At 39.7% G+C, this 16352-nt stretch overlaps 2 protein-coding genes across 2 annotated transcripts; one reads left to right on the forward strand and one right to left on the reverse strand.

The window, feature by feature from the left end:
• Positions 1-605: 605 nt before the first annotated feature.
• On the reverse strand, positions 606-5745 carry sparcl1 (SPARC-like 1). Its single transcript, XM_078269497.1, has 10 exons — positions 5692-5745; positions 5488-5553; positions 4311-5390; positions 2992-3100; positions 2510-2631; positions 2292-2412; positions 2050-2186; positions 1592-1740; positions 1092-1240; positions 606-634 (listed from the first exon to the last, which is right to left on the reverse strand). Exons 1-10 carry the CDS (start codon positions 5743-5745, stop codon positions 606-608), a joined length of 2016 nt encoding a protein of 671 aa, XP_078125623.1.
• A 3640-nt stretch (positions 5746-9385) lies between these two features.
• Positions 9386-12356, forward strand: scpp1 (secretory calcium-binding phosphoprotein 1). Its single transcript, XM_078269509.1, has 9 exons — positions 9386-9508; positions 9862-9916; positions 10346-10393; positions 10720-10773; positions 10887-10913; positions 11006-11059; positions 11347-11388; positions 11504-11563; positions 11648-12356. The coding sequence occupies exons 2-9, from the start codon at positions 9863-9865 to the stop codon at positions 12128-12130; spliced, it is 822 nt and encodes a 273-aa protein (XP_078125635.1). The 5' UTR covers positions 9386-9508; position 9862; the 3' UTR covers positions 12131-12356.
• Positions 12357-16352: the final 3996 nt, after the last annotated feature.

Genomic DNA, 16352 nt, shown 5'->3' on the forward strand with positions numbered 1-16352 from the left:
GAAAGTCATCATTAATGTAAACATTGTAACATATTGTAAAGTCCACTGCTGTCCATAAAGCTTTAATTAGAGCTACAATGAAAATGAAACATAGCATGCAAAGACAAACAGATAAGAAACACAGTTATTGTTTTACATTTCCTACTGTAACAAAAGCATACTTTACCTTGATTTAAAGAGTAATTATGCACTAAATCACTCAACATACAAACCACAGTTCTTTTGAAGTCTGGTACAATACAACACCTTTTTATACCAATGAGCTGACATAAACTTTTCCCCAGTTTGGAATGCATTAGAAAACTGAAAATCTGGATCTGGATAAAAACAAACCCAGCTAAATGACACATTCTTATTTTCTAACAAAATGTTTCTAGCAGCTTAGTCTAAATTACAGAACAAAGATCCAAAATGCCCAAGCTTAGCCTGACACAAAATAACAGCAATGACCACCAACACTTGCCCTCTATAGCAGGAGGTAAAAATAAGTTTCTTTCATCTGTACGTGTCAGAGTTCTGTAGGTTACACAGGTTCATGGAGGCTTCGATCTCAAGCTGCACTATCGGAGCAGCTTCACAAGCTTAGAAGAATGACAAAGTGAAGCTCAGAATAGCAGGTTGACATCCATATCATCTGTGGAGAGAATAGATAGCAGGCATTAATAGGATGAAACCCATATGCTTTAGAAATGCATGAGAATTATAGCAGACAAATATAAAGAAATTGTGGATAAATTGGCAGCATTTTTACTGAACACTTATTACAGAAACAAATTGCTATGTACAGTATGTGATGTTACATTATAACTGGAATTGGATATGCTATTGTTATGTAAAAAATAACATAAAAGACAAATAAATGATCAATTAATATAATTTGGTTAAAATAATGAGACACAGAAATATAAAATGTGCCTCAATAGTTATCTAACTTCTTGTGAAAAATCTTCAAATTCATCACAGATATTTTATGTGAACATAGACAGAGTCTGTAGTGTCACAGATTTGAAACCAAAACGCAAATGTTAAAGCCATTATCACTGATTAGAAAAGTGTACCACGGTATGTTGGTGACATAGTGTTGCTCTTACCATTATTGATACCAAAACAGGAAGTCCACTCTTTAAAGGACACCTGCTTGTCCTTATCAGCGTCGCACTCTTGGAAAAAGCGGGAGGTGCAGTGCTCCATCGGCACAAGAGGGACTCGAAGTGGGGCCAGCTCTGAGTGGGACAAAACTCTGCACAGGACGGATTAACATCCAATTTTGATCAATGTGAGCGTCTTATTCATATACAGTACAGTATGTTTGCAATACAATTAGACTCGTGAATGGGTTTTATGATATACACTGCAGTCTGGCAGGGGTTTTGTTAAATATGTCATATTCGCCAATCCTGCCTTTGGATACTTTACATTTTTGGCATGAAAATGGTGAGAAATGAACACTATAAGCAAAACATATTGGCTTCAGTGACTTTAATGTAATATTTGCTTCCAAACACATGCTAGTGAGTATAACTTTTTTAAATGTAATATAAAGGTTGAGAAAAATCCAAGTTTACTGTAAGCACAGAGGAATGAAATGTACCTGTCAGAAGGGTGTTGGTCCAGTTGTGCGAACTGCCAGTGCACTGGGTAGATGTACATGTTGTAGTTCTTCTCAAAGTCCTGCGCGAGCAGCTCAACGGAGTGATCACCAGCATGAAGACGCCGCTCACTCTCAAAGATTTTCTTCACCTACAGAATACAGAACACCGCAGTTTTATAGACTTAAACATAGACTGCTAAAAATATACATTTTGTTTATGTTTTCTAAGGCTATGTGACTTTCTGACTGACTGACTGACTGACTCACTCACTCACTCACTCACTCACTAAGTGACTGACTCTCTAACTGACTGATTGATTAGCTAACACAACAAATTGCAGAGAAATACTAGTACTTCGTACTAGTTTTTAAGATTGAGAGAAAAATAGATACATTTTTCAAGAAACTTGACAATCTCAGTTTTATCAATACGTATTCATTTTAGCAGCACATCTTACTCTAAAACGCTGTTTAGGAGTGAGGAAGCCAGGAGACATGGAGTCATGTTCATAGAGCTGCAGCAGCACATTTTTCAGCCAATCCCTCATTCGTAGAGGGAACTGGACCAGCTCAGTGTCCACACATGGAGGTATTACTGAGAGAGAAACAGAGAGAAAGATCGGGGTCAAAAAAATGTTTCCTGCACCATACTTCAATTAAATTGTTGTTGTTTAAACCATATACTCTGTGGTAAACTCACATTTGCATGGCCCAGTGTAGTCCAGATGAAGTCTGTGTCCTCTCTTAGTTCCCTCCAGGTTGCATTTCGTAGCAAAGAGTTCACATGACGTATCATATGTTTTGTTGTTTGTCCCACAAACCTACAGAAATGAATTAACAACAAGCAACAATCAAATGCAATGCAGCAGCTGTTAAACACCACTCCAGTTAAACTTTCAGCAGATCATCCATACTTACATGATCAAACTCATTCACACTAGGAGGACATTCTGACGGTTCTTGACACACACAGCCTGGCTTATTGTCCGCATCAAGTTTACACGTCTTTCCACGTTTGCACGGAAAGTTGTCACATGGATCTAGAAGAAAAGACAAGCACCGCAATGACCTTTGACCTATACTTTCCCGAATTATTAAAACAAATGGTATCAAGAATCATTTTCAGGACTGGTTTTGTTTTATTTTACAGTGTGATGACTGGAAACCAATGAGCTATAACCACTACACACCATCCCCTACATTCCTCTGCCATTTGAGTTTGTACAGCGATTAAACTTGATCTCTATTATTCTTTCCAGAGCTGTGTTTTGGTAGTGACCGTGAAGCAGAGTGACACTATTCATGCGGAAGTTTTAGCTAAATGATCCAGTCAGCAGATTCCCATGTGAGGCTGTTGGGATAGTGCATTAGTCAGTATGGTGAATGCTGAATTAACCAACCAACAGGGGCTTCTGGGCGATGCATGCCTCCACTAAGAGAGGGCCTGGAACTGGGGTAGAGATCCACTGTGGCTCTTATCTGCACTGGATTCATTCCCACTAAAGGACCCTGGAAAGTAAACATGAAAATGCAATGTCAGGAGATACTTCTTGGGGTAATAAAATAAATTAGTTTGAACAATTTACTGATCAGATTGCAGCACCACAGCAAAAGTAAATGTCAGGTTTCCACAATTAAAACCTGCAACAACACATTTTGGCCGGTGGCAACAGAAACACGCTGTAGACACAACAGTCACTATTATAACTTTTGATGTTGATGTAGTCTTGCATTGTCAGACCTATCTTCTGATTATGATCTGGCTACACCACACATACATTATGGGATAGGAGAAAAAACACTCTGGGTTGTTTGCAATTTTTTAAACCAATCACAATCATCCTGGGCGGCGCTAATACAGATGCGGATGCAGCACACAATACAGTAATGTGAGCTATTTAAATTAGCTGGGTACATGGTTAAATGTAATTTGCTCTTACCAGTGTATCGCCGTGTGTATTTTGTTCATAGCAATCCTCTCATATGGGCCCCAACACGTCCCAGTTATATAGTAAATGCTGTAAACACAATCATTATCAATCATTCCCCGAAAGAACCAAGCAGGCCCGCCTTGTTGCACGGTCCAAATTTCCTTCAAAACTTGCCTTTTTCAATGTGTAGCTTGCTAGCTCGAAGTTTGTTGTTGTTTCCCGAAGCAAACAGAGTTTGAGAACGGCAAGATTGAGAGAGCGGAAGGTGAGGGACATTCGGCGCGTGAAATGTACTTCCGTTGATCCAGACTAATGCTGATGTGACTTGTTAGCAACAATTGCCTATTAACACAACCATCAGATACAGAACATCGAGGTCATGGTCACCTGGTAATTGTAAGTCCAGTATTCATTGTTCTTTTAGCTCTGTTATTGGTCTTCACCAACTCCTGAGGTAATTTAATCTGACTCTTTAGCAGCTAAATGCTCCACTATGTTTACCAGCGAGACGCTGGACTTGGTCTGCCATTTGGTGCTGTGGGTAGTGTACAGTGGATTATTAGAGTGCTGTTTCACTGGAAACAGCTGTCTGCTGCTGCCAAAATCACAATGAGAGCAGTATAGAGGACCTACAGTATATGTAGAGGTGAGAGGAACTGCACAGTCGAGTGATAGATTGGTCACTATGAGCAACCTCTTTCACAGTAATTATGTGATCCATTGTTAATTTAAAAATATTGTTATTACCATTTTAAAGAAAGTAAATGTACAGTTCATGTATGCATTACCCATTTTCCTGCCCTTCTCCTCTTTGCCTTTTGGGCTGTATTGTCAATGCTGCTGTCAGATGCCTGAGGATCCTGTTGGCTTTCTTCCTGTCCAGACTGTGTTTCCTCACTCAGTGGAGAGTGCTTCCTTGCCCTCTTGTTCTTCTTTTGCTTCCTTGTCTTTCCCTTGGTGTGACCTCCGCTGTCGTTCTTATTTTTTTCTTCCTCCTTTCCAGCCAGTTGGGGCCGTGATTCAAACGCTGTATTGCTCTTTGGTTCTTCAGGCTCCGCATTTGCTACAGGTTCTTTCTCATCGACGTCTTTTGATCTGAGATCTTTGTCCTGATCAGATACTTCCCCACTGTCCACCGCCTCAGTGTTTTGTACGTCTTGTATGTAGACAGCATCAATGGTGGGCAGTCCTTTCTCACTGGTTTCCTTCTCTTTAACATCTGTGTTTGAAGAAAGTTGGGTGTCATCAGTGTGGGGTTTTAATTTAGCGGATACAATCTGTAGAGGTTGTAAGATGCCACTATCAGCAGCATAGTCCAGATCAACTGGGATCTCTGACTCTGTGCTACCATCTGTTTCCTCCACCAATTCAGCTTGCTCAGACTTTTCGTCTTTTTCCTCGCGTGACATATTTTCCATTTCCACCTCTTCTTTCTCCAGCATTTCAGCATCTCCCACACTCTCTTCCTTTACTTCTTCTTCCTCATCTGTCACGTCTTTATTGTCTTCTCGCATTTCTCGTTTGTCGTGCAAGTTGTCCTCCTCCTCATCATCAATGGTCTCCACAGCCTCACCAGACTCCAGCCTGCCTTTGTCCGTCTCAGCTTCTTCTTCCTCTAATATTCTTTCTTCTGCTTCCTGCTCTTCTTCTGCTTCTTTCTTTAGGAGGTCGACCAACTCCTCCTCACTCAGCAGGACTGCAGTAGTTTTGTCGCTCCTTTCAGTCACCTCAAACTCTCCCTCCTCCTTGTTGGCATTAGCATTGTCTTGGGAGCTCAGGTCCTCGTCTTCCTGCTCCTGGCTGCTGGCCTCAAACGTGACTAAAGTGGGTAAGGGCTGTGGCTCGTTGGCCTCCACTGTGATAATGTCCTTATTCAGGAGAAAAGACAAATATACATTTTACAACATGAAATCATCTTATGTGTCACATACATTATTTAAACATCAGTTTAGAGTCCTGCTCTACCTTTTCTTTGGCTGTATGTGAAGTCTTGTGCAATCCATGATGTTTTCCATGAGGTTTACTGTTTACCTATATTTAATGGGGATGGTTAATAATGAACATCCATTCAAATAATGCCAAAACTGCACTAAACAAATGTTTAACATATTTTGTTTGTCTGTCTCTCATTACTAAGTTTAGTGTCAAATTAAGAAAAACATTACTCACAGACAGGGAAAATGTTGCTGCCAGTAAGCAAATGAATACCAAGCAGGTCCTCATACCTGAAACATTGAAATAAATACTTTAAACATTGGACATAAATCTAAACAAAGTTGAATTACATGTGCTTATTTATTTTATTGTGAATCAGATCAGAGCTGAAGATTTAAGAGAACACATTATAAACAATCAATACATTACAGTCTGACTTCTAACTGGTCACAACATAGACATGAACATGGCAAATCTTTCAAAGTGAAACGTATGAGTGCATCTGTATGCTGCCAACACTTTCATGACAAGCAGAACTGCAGGATTGGCCTCCACCGTTGTCAAGGTTACAGGCCTCTGAGATGCGCCTCTCTCTCAAAAGTCACATTCAGAGCTAAAGTAAACATCAGAAGCTACCAGACTGGAAAAGTAGACTAAGTCCACAAACTTTTTGTCTCTCTGGACGGAAACAAAACAGACACGACTGGGCCTGTGCAGAGGAACAATAGCTCTCTGGTTTGGCCCACTAAACCCCAAATAGGTGTAGACAGGAGGTGTGTGTGTGTGTGTGTGTGTGTGTGTGTGTGTGTGTGTGTGTGTGTGTGTGTGTGTGTGTGTGTGTGTGTGTGTGTGTGTGTGTGTGTGTGTGTGTGTGTTTGTGCTTGTTTAACTATATTCATGGGGTCCAAAAACCGGGAGTCCAGTATACTTGTGGGGTCCCGACAGCTCTGTGGGGCCAAAATGCTGGACCCCACAAGTTTAAAGGGCTGTTTGAGGGTTAAGACTTGGTTGTAGGATTAGGGTTAGAATTAGGTTATGGTTAGGGTAAGGTTTAAAGTTAGGCATTTAGTTGTGATGGTTAAGGTTAGGGTAAGGGGCTACGGAATGCATTATGTCAATGACGGGTCCCCACAAAGATAGTGTGTGGGTGTGTGTGTGTGTGTGTGTGTGTGTGTGTGTTTGTCTCTGTGTGTAAAGTCACCCAAAGCGATATATTACACAATTTTATTTGATTTTTATAATATCGAGGCAATGTTACAAAATACAAATATTAACTTTTCATCTTTATTATAACACCCATAATACATGATTGTCGTGAATGTGTCTCTCACACTATTTAATACAAATTAAATTGATATTTTTTTTTACAACTATAAAATATATGTTGGTATATAGATCGTGCACAGGAAGCAACATTTAAATGTGTCTGTATTTTGTACAGTATATTACTTCATCACAGTATAGACAGTATATTAATAGTCGCTGTCTCTTGATATGTACAAAAATAATTAAGGCATCAATGTCAACATCAAAGTAAAGTTTTGGCCATCACAAAAGAAGCCACAATATAACCAAGTCAGTAGTCGCTGTAAGCAACACACAACAAATTTTAATTGCAAACTGGTTAGTCAACACAATGTCACACACATCTCTAGTCGATCATTAACAAACGACCCTTCAAAACAATGGAAAAGCTCAGAAATTAGGATTTTACCTGAGGTTGGCAGTAGCAAGAGAAAAGAGAATCCTTGCCTGTGTTGAACCAGTGAAGGTGTCCTTTTGTATTCAAGACAGCACTCACACTGTCCACACAAACTGGCATGCTGCACACACACAGTTTTTTTTTGGGTCTATGGTGCCAACACTTTTTTGGGAGGGTCTTTGGGCAACAGAGATACAGAGAGAGGAAGAGAAAGTGATTGTGGACTTAACTTCAGTTGGGTGCGCTGCCTTAAAAAAATCAGCAATGTCTATTTTTCCACACAAAAAAAAAACATGGAGGAAAATGCCACACTCCAGAGGTCAAAAACAGCAAAAGTATCACCCCATATGTTGATCTTTTGGGTGAATTGTGTGGGAAACTTGTCACATGAAAAGTTTTAGGACAGAAATAATACATACTTTTGGCCACTAGATGTCACTCTGCCACAGGTCTTTGTTCCTGAGGCCACTGATATGACAAATGAGAATATTTTGATATATATGAGTGACATGATGAACAATATGACAAATACTTGTCACTATTAACTTCAAGTATTTTCAACCACTGCTCAGGACAGCAGGAAGAGTTGTAATAGTTATATTAGTTCACTATTGCAAAATTTGTCTTTTTACTTTTTCTCATTATAACACACTACTTTTCATTTGACAAAGCCGTTTCCCATCAATGAAAATAATGTAATGGAAATGTGTATGTTCACATTTTCTTTTTATTTTGAGCACTCACAGTTCTGTGACAACAGGGCAAACTGTGCTGATGAAGATCAAGAGCTCCAGAACAGTTACTTAATGAATGTTGAGGTGAGATTGTTTGTCAACAACTGTCAACTTTGAAGCTTAACTATTATTCATGTATCAACGACATTATATGTTTTTTATTATTCTTACATTAATGTGTAAGCATAACTTTAATTTTACAGCTGGTAAAGCTGAGGTGAATTTGAACTACGTCATATACTGCTGGGTTGCTTAATCTATAAGAATGCATCTGTATGTATCTGTTGATTTTATTTTGTATCAATCATGTATATCTACAAAGCAACTGATTAACTAAAGCAAATAAAAGAGCAGACACTGTTGACTGTCGGCCTGTGTGCCACAACAAGCATCAATCATCATCCTCTCTCCTCCCTTTTTCTAAAGCAGGACCTTATAACAACTGGTAGCTGTGGTTTTTGGCAAACAGCTCCAGACTGGTGAACATCCAGTCTAATTACATGTTTCTTTTGAACGGTTGAAATCCAAAGTGAGGTTAAACAAGGAATTCTGTAATCTTATTTTAGGCCTGACCATATATGGATATCCAGGAAACAATTATAAGCTTTAGGGGGGAAATATAGAAGTCTTTATTTAGGCTTTCTACTGTACATGCCGTATTTCCAAGAAGAAATCCAATTTCCAATAACATCATATAACACTGAGGACTAGGAATTACAAAACATATTTGTGTTAATTAATAAAGTGTATCATTTGTGTATTTAATGTGTGCGTGTCACAAGTTACAGCTTCCTTATTAGAATGTAAATTGTAATGTATTTTGAATCTTACCTTGAGCAAAGCACTGCCTCTCTTCTGCCCCTTGTAATTAATTTTGAAAGATTATTTTTTATTTATTTTTTCCCTTTATTATGTAGTAACAGTGGACAGACATGAAAAGGGGAAAGAGATGGGGGATGACACGCAGCAAAGGGCAGCAGGTTGGATTTGAACCCACACTGCCGCAGGATTCAGCCTACATGGGGCGAACGCTTTTACTGGTTGAGCTAGAGGACGCCCCTTGGTATACTAGTAAGAAGTAGTAAGAAAAAAATGAATCCAATTCACCGGAAGCTAGAATGACCCCATCTGGCCCTCCATCCCTCTCTGAGAGGGAGAGTTTGTTTTCTTAACAGGCCACAAACCCTATGGTTTAGTATGCTACACTATATTTCACTGAAGACTTGAGAGGGGGTGGAGGACGTGTAGGGACTGAATGAAACAACTGTGTGTGAGTGTATACTCGTGTATTTGTGGTGTGTATGTGCAATCATTATCATGCCAGTGTGTGTGTTTGTTTTGAGCTTGCTCTCCGGAACAAATACACCTTTGCGTGTCGACAGTGGAGAGACATCCGGAAGGAAGTGATGCAATCGTTTTAATTAAGGTTACTTATATGCAGTTGTCCTTGGAGTTTCCTACAGCATATCCACACATCGTGCTTCTACTGCCTCAACCGCCAGCTTTCCATAAGTGGCTCAGAAAAAGCACTGGGTTCTCCTGTTTGCTGCTACATACACTGAACAAGGACCACTGACGACATTTCTAACCAGCTCTGAATCTAAAGGACAAGAAGGTAATTGATCATATATTGCCTTTATAACTTGTATTTTTTCTTGCAAGTGATCTTGCTACATGGTAACTGTTGCTGATTTGTTACTATTGGTTAACATTATTCCAAACTTTCTTTGCTGTTAAGAGCCTTTAAGTTGTGTTGTTAGTTCAATTTTCTGTTAACGTTTTCTTTTCCTTTGTAGCAGTTTAAGTGCAAGAATAACTACTTTGTAAAGAGAGATGCTCTTTACACTAACATGTTTTGCTTTTTTTTTGTTAGATATTTTATTGATGAATGTATACACTAAGACTATTTTAAATTGAATTGAATCAAATTTGTAACAATAATAATCACATATTGTATGTCTGTTACAGAATGAAGGTTACCATAATTATGTTGTGCCTGATTGGAGCTGTGTTTGCCAACCCAGTAAGTACAAGAATTAGAAAAAAAACAATCAACACAGACTTTTCAATGTAAATATTATGAAATTTAATTCACATTTAGCTAATATCTGCTTGATTCTGATGATCCATTTACATATTATGTTTGTTGTTTAACGTGAATTAGAAAGTAAAGTCTCCAACCAAAAAGGCATCAGGTTCTGTGTTGTGCATTTTCATACATGTAATTATAAATGTCATTTGCCAGTTTGTCAGTTGCAACCGCAATAGCATAAATGTAAATATGAGCAGTGCCTCCCACATTTATAATATCTGCTAGCCTTTATGTCAGCAAAGCAGGAAGATTCAGAAGTTAAAGAAGCATGTTAGAGGAACTTAATCACTTAATATGGATCCACGTTGATTTTCTGCACATCAAGAAACCACCATATGACCTGCGATTTCTTTCTGACAGATTTCATACAATGCCGTTTTGGAATCAAATGAGCTTGACTCAAACTCGGTAAGTGCTATCTAAAATCAGTCCTTCTTAAAGCTATATCACATTTTAACTTTGGTGTTTCAGCAAAGAAACTCAGCTATTGTCGACTACTGTTTACACATAAATCATTTGCAGGCAGTTATTGCTCCTCTGACAAAGTCAGCAGAAAACCTAACAATAGGTGCCGTTATTCAAAGATTCTCCAGACCTCAAGACAATTACCATTTCAGACACTATTGTTTATTATACATGCAGCAATAGCTTGAATGTGATGATTATTGGTGTTGCAGTTATAAACTATAATTAAATATATTGTGGTTTGTGCTTACTTTGTTTTTTTTTCCCAGACGGAAAGTTTGTCTGTTTCACAATCATCGGAAAATGACACCTCAGAGCTTCAGGTAATGCATTTATTTCAATCAAAAGGAAATTATTATTTTCAGCCGACTTTTTTGCATCACTTTTGATTGCTGATTTTTGTCTAAATGGGTATGCATTCCTATTTCTGTTTCAGAGCTCTGAAGAAAGTGCCTCAAGTCAAGTAAGTTGTTTTGATTCATCAATCTCCTGCTCAAATAAATCTAACAATGTGCTGTAAATGTGTCTAAATTCACCTCATATAATACTTTTCAGAGTCAGAGTTCACAGTCAGAATCAGAATCATTAGAATCCACATCAGAGGACAAGGTGGGTTGTAACATCACGCTTCTTTTTCTTTATTGGTATCACTAAAATTCATTATCGCTGGGTTCATAACCTTAAATTCATCATATTTTAAAGGCTGTGGATGTAATAGTTCCAACTCTTATATTAAAAATAGAGATAATTGTAATACAATAGAATTGTGTCCTCCATGCAGAAAAGCCCAGTAAGCATTTACATTAACAAAACAAAAGAAATACTGTACTGCACTCTCCACTGTGAAAAAAAAAACTATTATTTTCTAAAATGCTCTGTTTCTTTTCCACAAACAGACTTCAGAGGAGAGTAACAGTCAATCAGATGAGTATGATGGGGTAAGACTAATTAAATCAAGTGTTGTCAAACCAGCTCTGTGTGCCAATTGTTAATGTATGTCACTTCATCCTTCTGGTCTCCTCTCAGCTCATATTATTCCCTGTATTTCCACAGACAGACACTATAACTGAAACCAGAGATGACAGCATGGGCAGTGAGGAGAACGTTCGAAAGGTGGGATAAACAATTTGGTTTTGAACTATGCCCTGCAGAGATTTAAGTTGAGTAACACTATGCTCTGCTTATTCTCTGCATCAGAGTTGGGTTCGAGTGTTTGCAAGTGTCGTCAAAGTCCTGAGCGCCGAGGACAACAGCAGCACAGAGGTCAAGGGTCAATCAGACCACCTGACTGAGAAACAGCCCACTGATACCTCTACCAGCAGGACCAACACAAACCTGCCGCTGGTGGAGAATCCCACAGACAGTGCAGACACTAGTGAAATTGCTGGTGTAACCGCCAGTGACAGCAGTGACAGCACCAGCAGTGAGAGCACCAGCAGTGAAAGCAACGAGACCAGTGAGACCAGTGACAGCAGTGATGCTAGCATGAGCGCAGAGGACAGTAATGCCAGTGACAGCGCCGAGCTGAAACAAATCAAAACCCAAGACTGTGTGAATGGAACTCAGAGCTGTGAAAGTGAAGAGTATCTCTTCCAGGATATAGGAGACGATGCTCATTACTCAGTGGACAATCTGATGGTGCCAGATGAGGATGAAAGAGAGTTAAGTCTAAGGAGATGATGACATGTACTTGGTGCAGCTCTAGGTTTTCCCACTATGAACTAAAGCACCATTAAACCATCTGCCTGAAAGGGATGATACATTTTGCTCTTGCCCATCGCTTCTGAATGTTGATTTTGGCATTATAATGTTACCTGCAGCTGATTGATTTTGTGTGTGTGATTATTATTGTGATGATGATGTAGCCTAAGCATTTTCTTTTGTTTTGATAATAATAAACAAATAATATAACCATGGCATTGGGTACCTGAATGTTGTTATATAATCAACTACAATTATAATACTTATGTAACATTAAACTGATGAAGACATAATCCAGAATCCAATAATATAATATTACTCTGAAATGGGCTATTCTGCATAACTATTTTTACTTTTTTGTACTTTAACTTGAAGTACCACAGTAGTACACTGTGTCCATTACTGCTTCCACCACTGCTTTGCGGGTTAAGATTGTCCATACAAATCAGGCTCTAAAATATGATTTGCCATAGACAAACAGTGCCTAATATACAGTAAGTAGCCTAGTTCAAATGAGCTTTGTCTGCAGTAGGCATATATAATACCTGTTATAGCTCTAAATGTGGCCACTTTAACTTTACCTTTGATACTTTAGGAACACCCTACTCTAATGCATAGACTTCAATATGTTTGAATTGACGTAATAACACATCAAAAAATGAAGGGGGGTTCTTGTGGAGGACTGTGTGCCCTGTAAGGTCTACATACCTGGCTTCCTGTACAAGAGAGCACTGTCTGTGCCAGTCAGAGGTCAAGGAGACACAGTCTATCGCAAGACTGAAAATCGATGTTGAGCGACTCATTCAAAGGGTGAAGGAGCACAAAATAGTACAGTAATCAATCCCTCTTTCAGTCAGCATAAATCAATTTAATACTGTATCTTGCCTCTTGGTTAAAGGGGAACTATGCAGGTTTTTTTTTTAGCTTAATTTACCTTAACTGAACAGCTTTGGAGTCATTGGAATGGTTATATGACTTTTTTTGGGTTGAGTGGTGGTTGAGCGCCTGTGAGCTGAAAAATCACCCTTGGGTGCGAGAAAACAGCGAAGAAATGGCCAAAACTGCATAGCGCCCCTTTAACTATCAAAATGGGCCTTTAGTCAAAGCCTGGGCAAGCAAGTGTGAATCAACCACAGGGCTGGGCAACATCATTATTATTAAATATTATTGTTATTATAACTTAAATATCATAGTATTTTTGATTTAATAGTTTTATATCAATGGCTGGCATTTGGGAAATAAGTACTCAGATCCCTTAATATGCACAAGCACAGTGTAAACTAGTCACTACTAAAAGTCCTGCTTTTAAAATCTTACTGAAAGATATATGTAATATTTCTGCATTCAAATGTCTAAAAACTATATATATATAAATAATATATATACTATATATTTTTATTTTTAGTTGTGTACTTACATTATGCCAAATATTTCCGACAATATTTAAACCCAGAGAAATCTGTCATTTTAATCAATGACACGGACCATGTTGTTTAGTTGCTTGGTATCATATAACCTTTTATAAAAATAAGTTTTCACAGTCATTTCATAAAATTAAAAAGTCGATGTGAAAAGTGTCTCTTATAGCTATAAACATACAGAGAATTATCAGCTGAAGCTGCTGTCCCCAAGTGGCCAAATAAATAAGTTATTGCATGTTTAAAGCTATGTTACATTGTGATAAACAAAATACCATTTTATATCTCTATCAACATTATATTGATATAATAACTGGTCCTCCTAAGTATGTTGTTGTTTTGACTATCTTCATGAACTTGAATGTATTGATATTTTGTAACTATTTCAAACACCAGTGTAAACAAACGTGCCATATACCAGACAGTAGAGCTACTTAAAATGTGTTATTGTCATATTAAAAACACACAGTGCTATGTACAGTTAATGTTATCCATATATACATAGATCGCACTACTTAAACTTCATCTTTCTACTACAGTTATGGTCAGTGACAGAAACCTTACCACCAACTATACAAAGTTCAAACCAATGTGTTTACTCCAGGAGGACCTCAGACGAGTACACATGCAGCGGCACATCATTCCATGATTGAAGGCGTGCATGGTTAGTGAGAATTGTATCATGATTAGGGCTGTCAAAATAACTCGTTAATTTCGATTAATTAATCTGAGAAAAAATAACACGTTAAAAAAAAATAACGCAGATTAATCCATTCCATATTGACGTTTGACCCGAAGCCGTTCTAGCCACCATTCAACTGTAAAATGAAGGAGGGAGACGAGAATGTTCTGCCTGGATCATTGATTGGAACATGTACTAAAATCTTCTTCCTGCCAACCCTGGCTCCCGAAATCTGGTGCCACTGATATGTCTGCGCTTCTCTCTGAGACGATACAGGCAACACATACACCGCTGCAACACATACACCGCTGCACGTGACGCTAGATAACACTATACTCAACAGCAGCTAACGTTAGCCTACCGCTAGCTAGTAGCTGGATTAAACACGGTTAAAATGCTGACAGCTAACGCTAAACGGTGTAAAGTTTGACTGTTTTACTGTAGAGGATTCAACACCGGGATGTAACAATCTGCAGCTGCCGTCGGAGAAACAACACAGACGGTGCGTTCATTGAAACTGGTAAACTACAGCCTCGTAGTGCATTTGAAGTTATTGTAAATGTCCTTTTCCCATCTGGTGGTTGTTTTTGTCGTTCAACAGCAATTTACTAGTGAAATAAGTTATTGTTATTGTTATACATTATTATTAAATCATTTAATTTTGACCATATGGCCTTAGCAATAAACAAGCCGTTCTTTAATGTCACCGACTGTTGTTTAGTACCCTTTTTTTTCTTTTCTTTTTTTACTTTCTTAAAAAGTATCGGTTCAGGCACCGTTAATTATGTATGCAATTAATTTAGATTAATTAATCACAGAGTATGTAATTAATTAGATTACATTTTTTAATCGATTGACAGCCCTAATCATGATTGATAATTATGGGGACACCCGCGTTCCACCCAGCACCCAGTGCAGACGGGGTGAGGACAGCAGGGAAAAACACACATGCAACGGCGCATCATTCGTCGTTGAGTGTGGACAGGATCGAGTGGGTCATGGAGGGCTCAGACATATCACGCAGATAGAAACGGATGAATGGGTATGGGGAGGCCCAGGAGGCCGCTGCGCAGATGTCGGCTACTGTCATGCCTCTGAATAAGGCGGCAGATGCCGATAATGCCCTCGTAGAGTGTGCTCGGATGCCCCCAGGTTTGAAAGGGCCGCTCCTTGGGAGTGTTCCCTATAATGTACAAACAGCTGCTGTGTCTGCCTTATGTCCCCCGTGTGTAAAACGTACTGTGATAGCGCACGCACCAGACACAAACGGTGAAAAGCTTCCTCCGCATCGTTGTTATGAGGCGGGGGGGGGGGGAACCCTTTGAGGGAAAACACTCTCGACCGAAAGGAATTTGTCAGAACTTTCGGTGTGAATGAGGGGTTAGGCTGTAAGGTGGCTGCACTCCCGTCCCCTCTAAGGGAGAGGCAGGGCGGTGAGACTGACAGCGCACATAAGTCGCTCACTCTCTTGGCTGACGTCAGGGCAAGGAGAAGCGCCGTTTTTAGTGATAGCAACCTGAGAGAGGCTTGTGCCAGAGGCTCGAAAGGAGGCTTCCCCAAAGCTTGAAGCACCAGGGCCAGATCCCATTGGGGTGTGAGAGCGCACTGCGGGTTTCTGACACCTGACCCCTTTCAGAAAACGCTTCACCAGGGGGTACGCAAAAAACATCCTCTCTCCATAGCCTTCGTGGCAGGACGAGATAGCTGCCGCGTAGGCTTTGACTGTAGATGGAGCTAAATCATTATCCACCAATGTTTGGAGATAAGTTAACATGAGAGGCAGGGACACGATATGGGGTCCGCACCCTTCTCCGTGCACCAGCGCTGGACGTCCTGCGTAACACACTGTAGTAGAGGGGGCTCTGGCGTTCTGGATGGTGCGCACCACGGCAGGGAGCAAGCCTAATCTCTGCAAGCGTTCCCGCTCAGTAGCCAACCCCACAGCCGCTGGGTTATCACCGGGGGGTGAAATATCGTGCCGTTCAGCTGTGACAGAGCGTCCTCGCGCCACGGTAGTTGCCAGGGAGGGCCCGCCAGCATCTGAACCAGAGTCGGGAAACAGGATGTGCTCGTGCGCTCTGGTGCCACTAAAATGACAGAT

Source organism: Sander vitreus, chromosome 2 (assembly GCF_031162955.1).
Source record: "Sander vitreus isolate 19-12246 chromosome 2, sanVit1, whole genome shotgun sequence".
Classification (NCBI taxonomy): Eukaryota; Metazoa; Chordata; class Actinopteri; order Perciformes; family Percidae; genus Sander; species Sander vitreus.

Bases quoted from the DNA above. Each gene is read 5' to 3' on its own strand.
- scpp1 (XM_078269509.1), top strand. From the start codon at position 9,863: ATGAAGGTTACCATAATTATGTTGTGCCTGATTGGAGCTGTGTTTGCC. The intron at 9,917-10,345 runs GTAAGTACAAGA...TCTTTCTGACAG, and splicing joins GAGCTGTGTTTGCCAACCCA to ATTTCATACAATGCCGTTTT. The intron at 11,060-11,346 runs GTGGGTTGTAAC...TTCCACAAACAG, and splicing joins AATCCACATCAGAGGACAAG to ACTTCAGAGGAGAGTAACAG.
- sparcl1 (XM_078269497.1), bottom strand. From the start codon at position 5,745: ATGAGGACCTGCTTGGTATTCATTTGCTTACTGGCAGCAACATTTTCC. The intron at 1,741-2,049 runs GTAAGATGTGCT...TGTATTCTGTAG, and splicing joins CTCCTAAACAGCGTTTTAGA to GTGAAGAAAATCTTTGAGAG. The intron at 635-1,091 runs GTAAGAGCAACA...TTCTCTCCACAG, and splicing joins CTGTTTTGGTATCAATAATG to ATGATATGGATGTCAACCTG.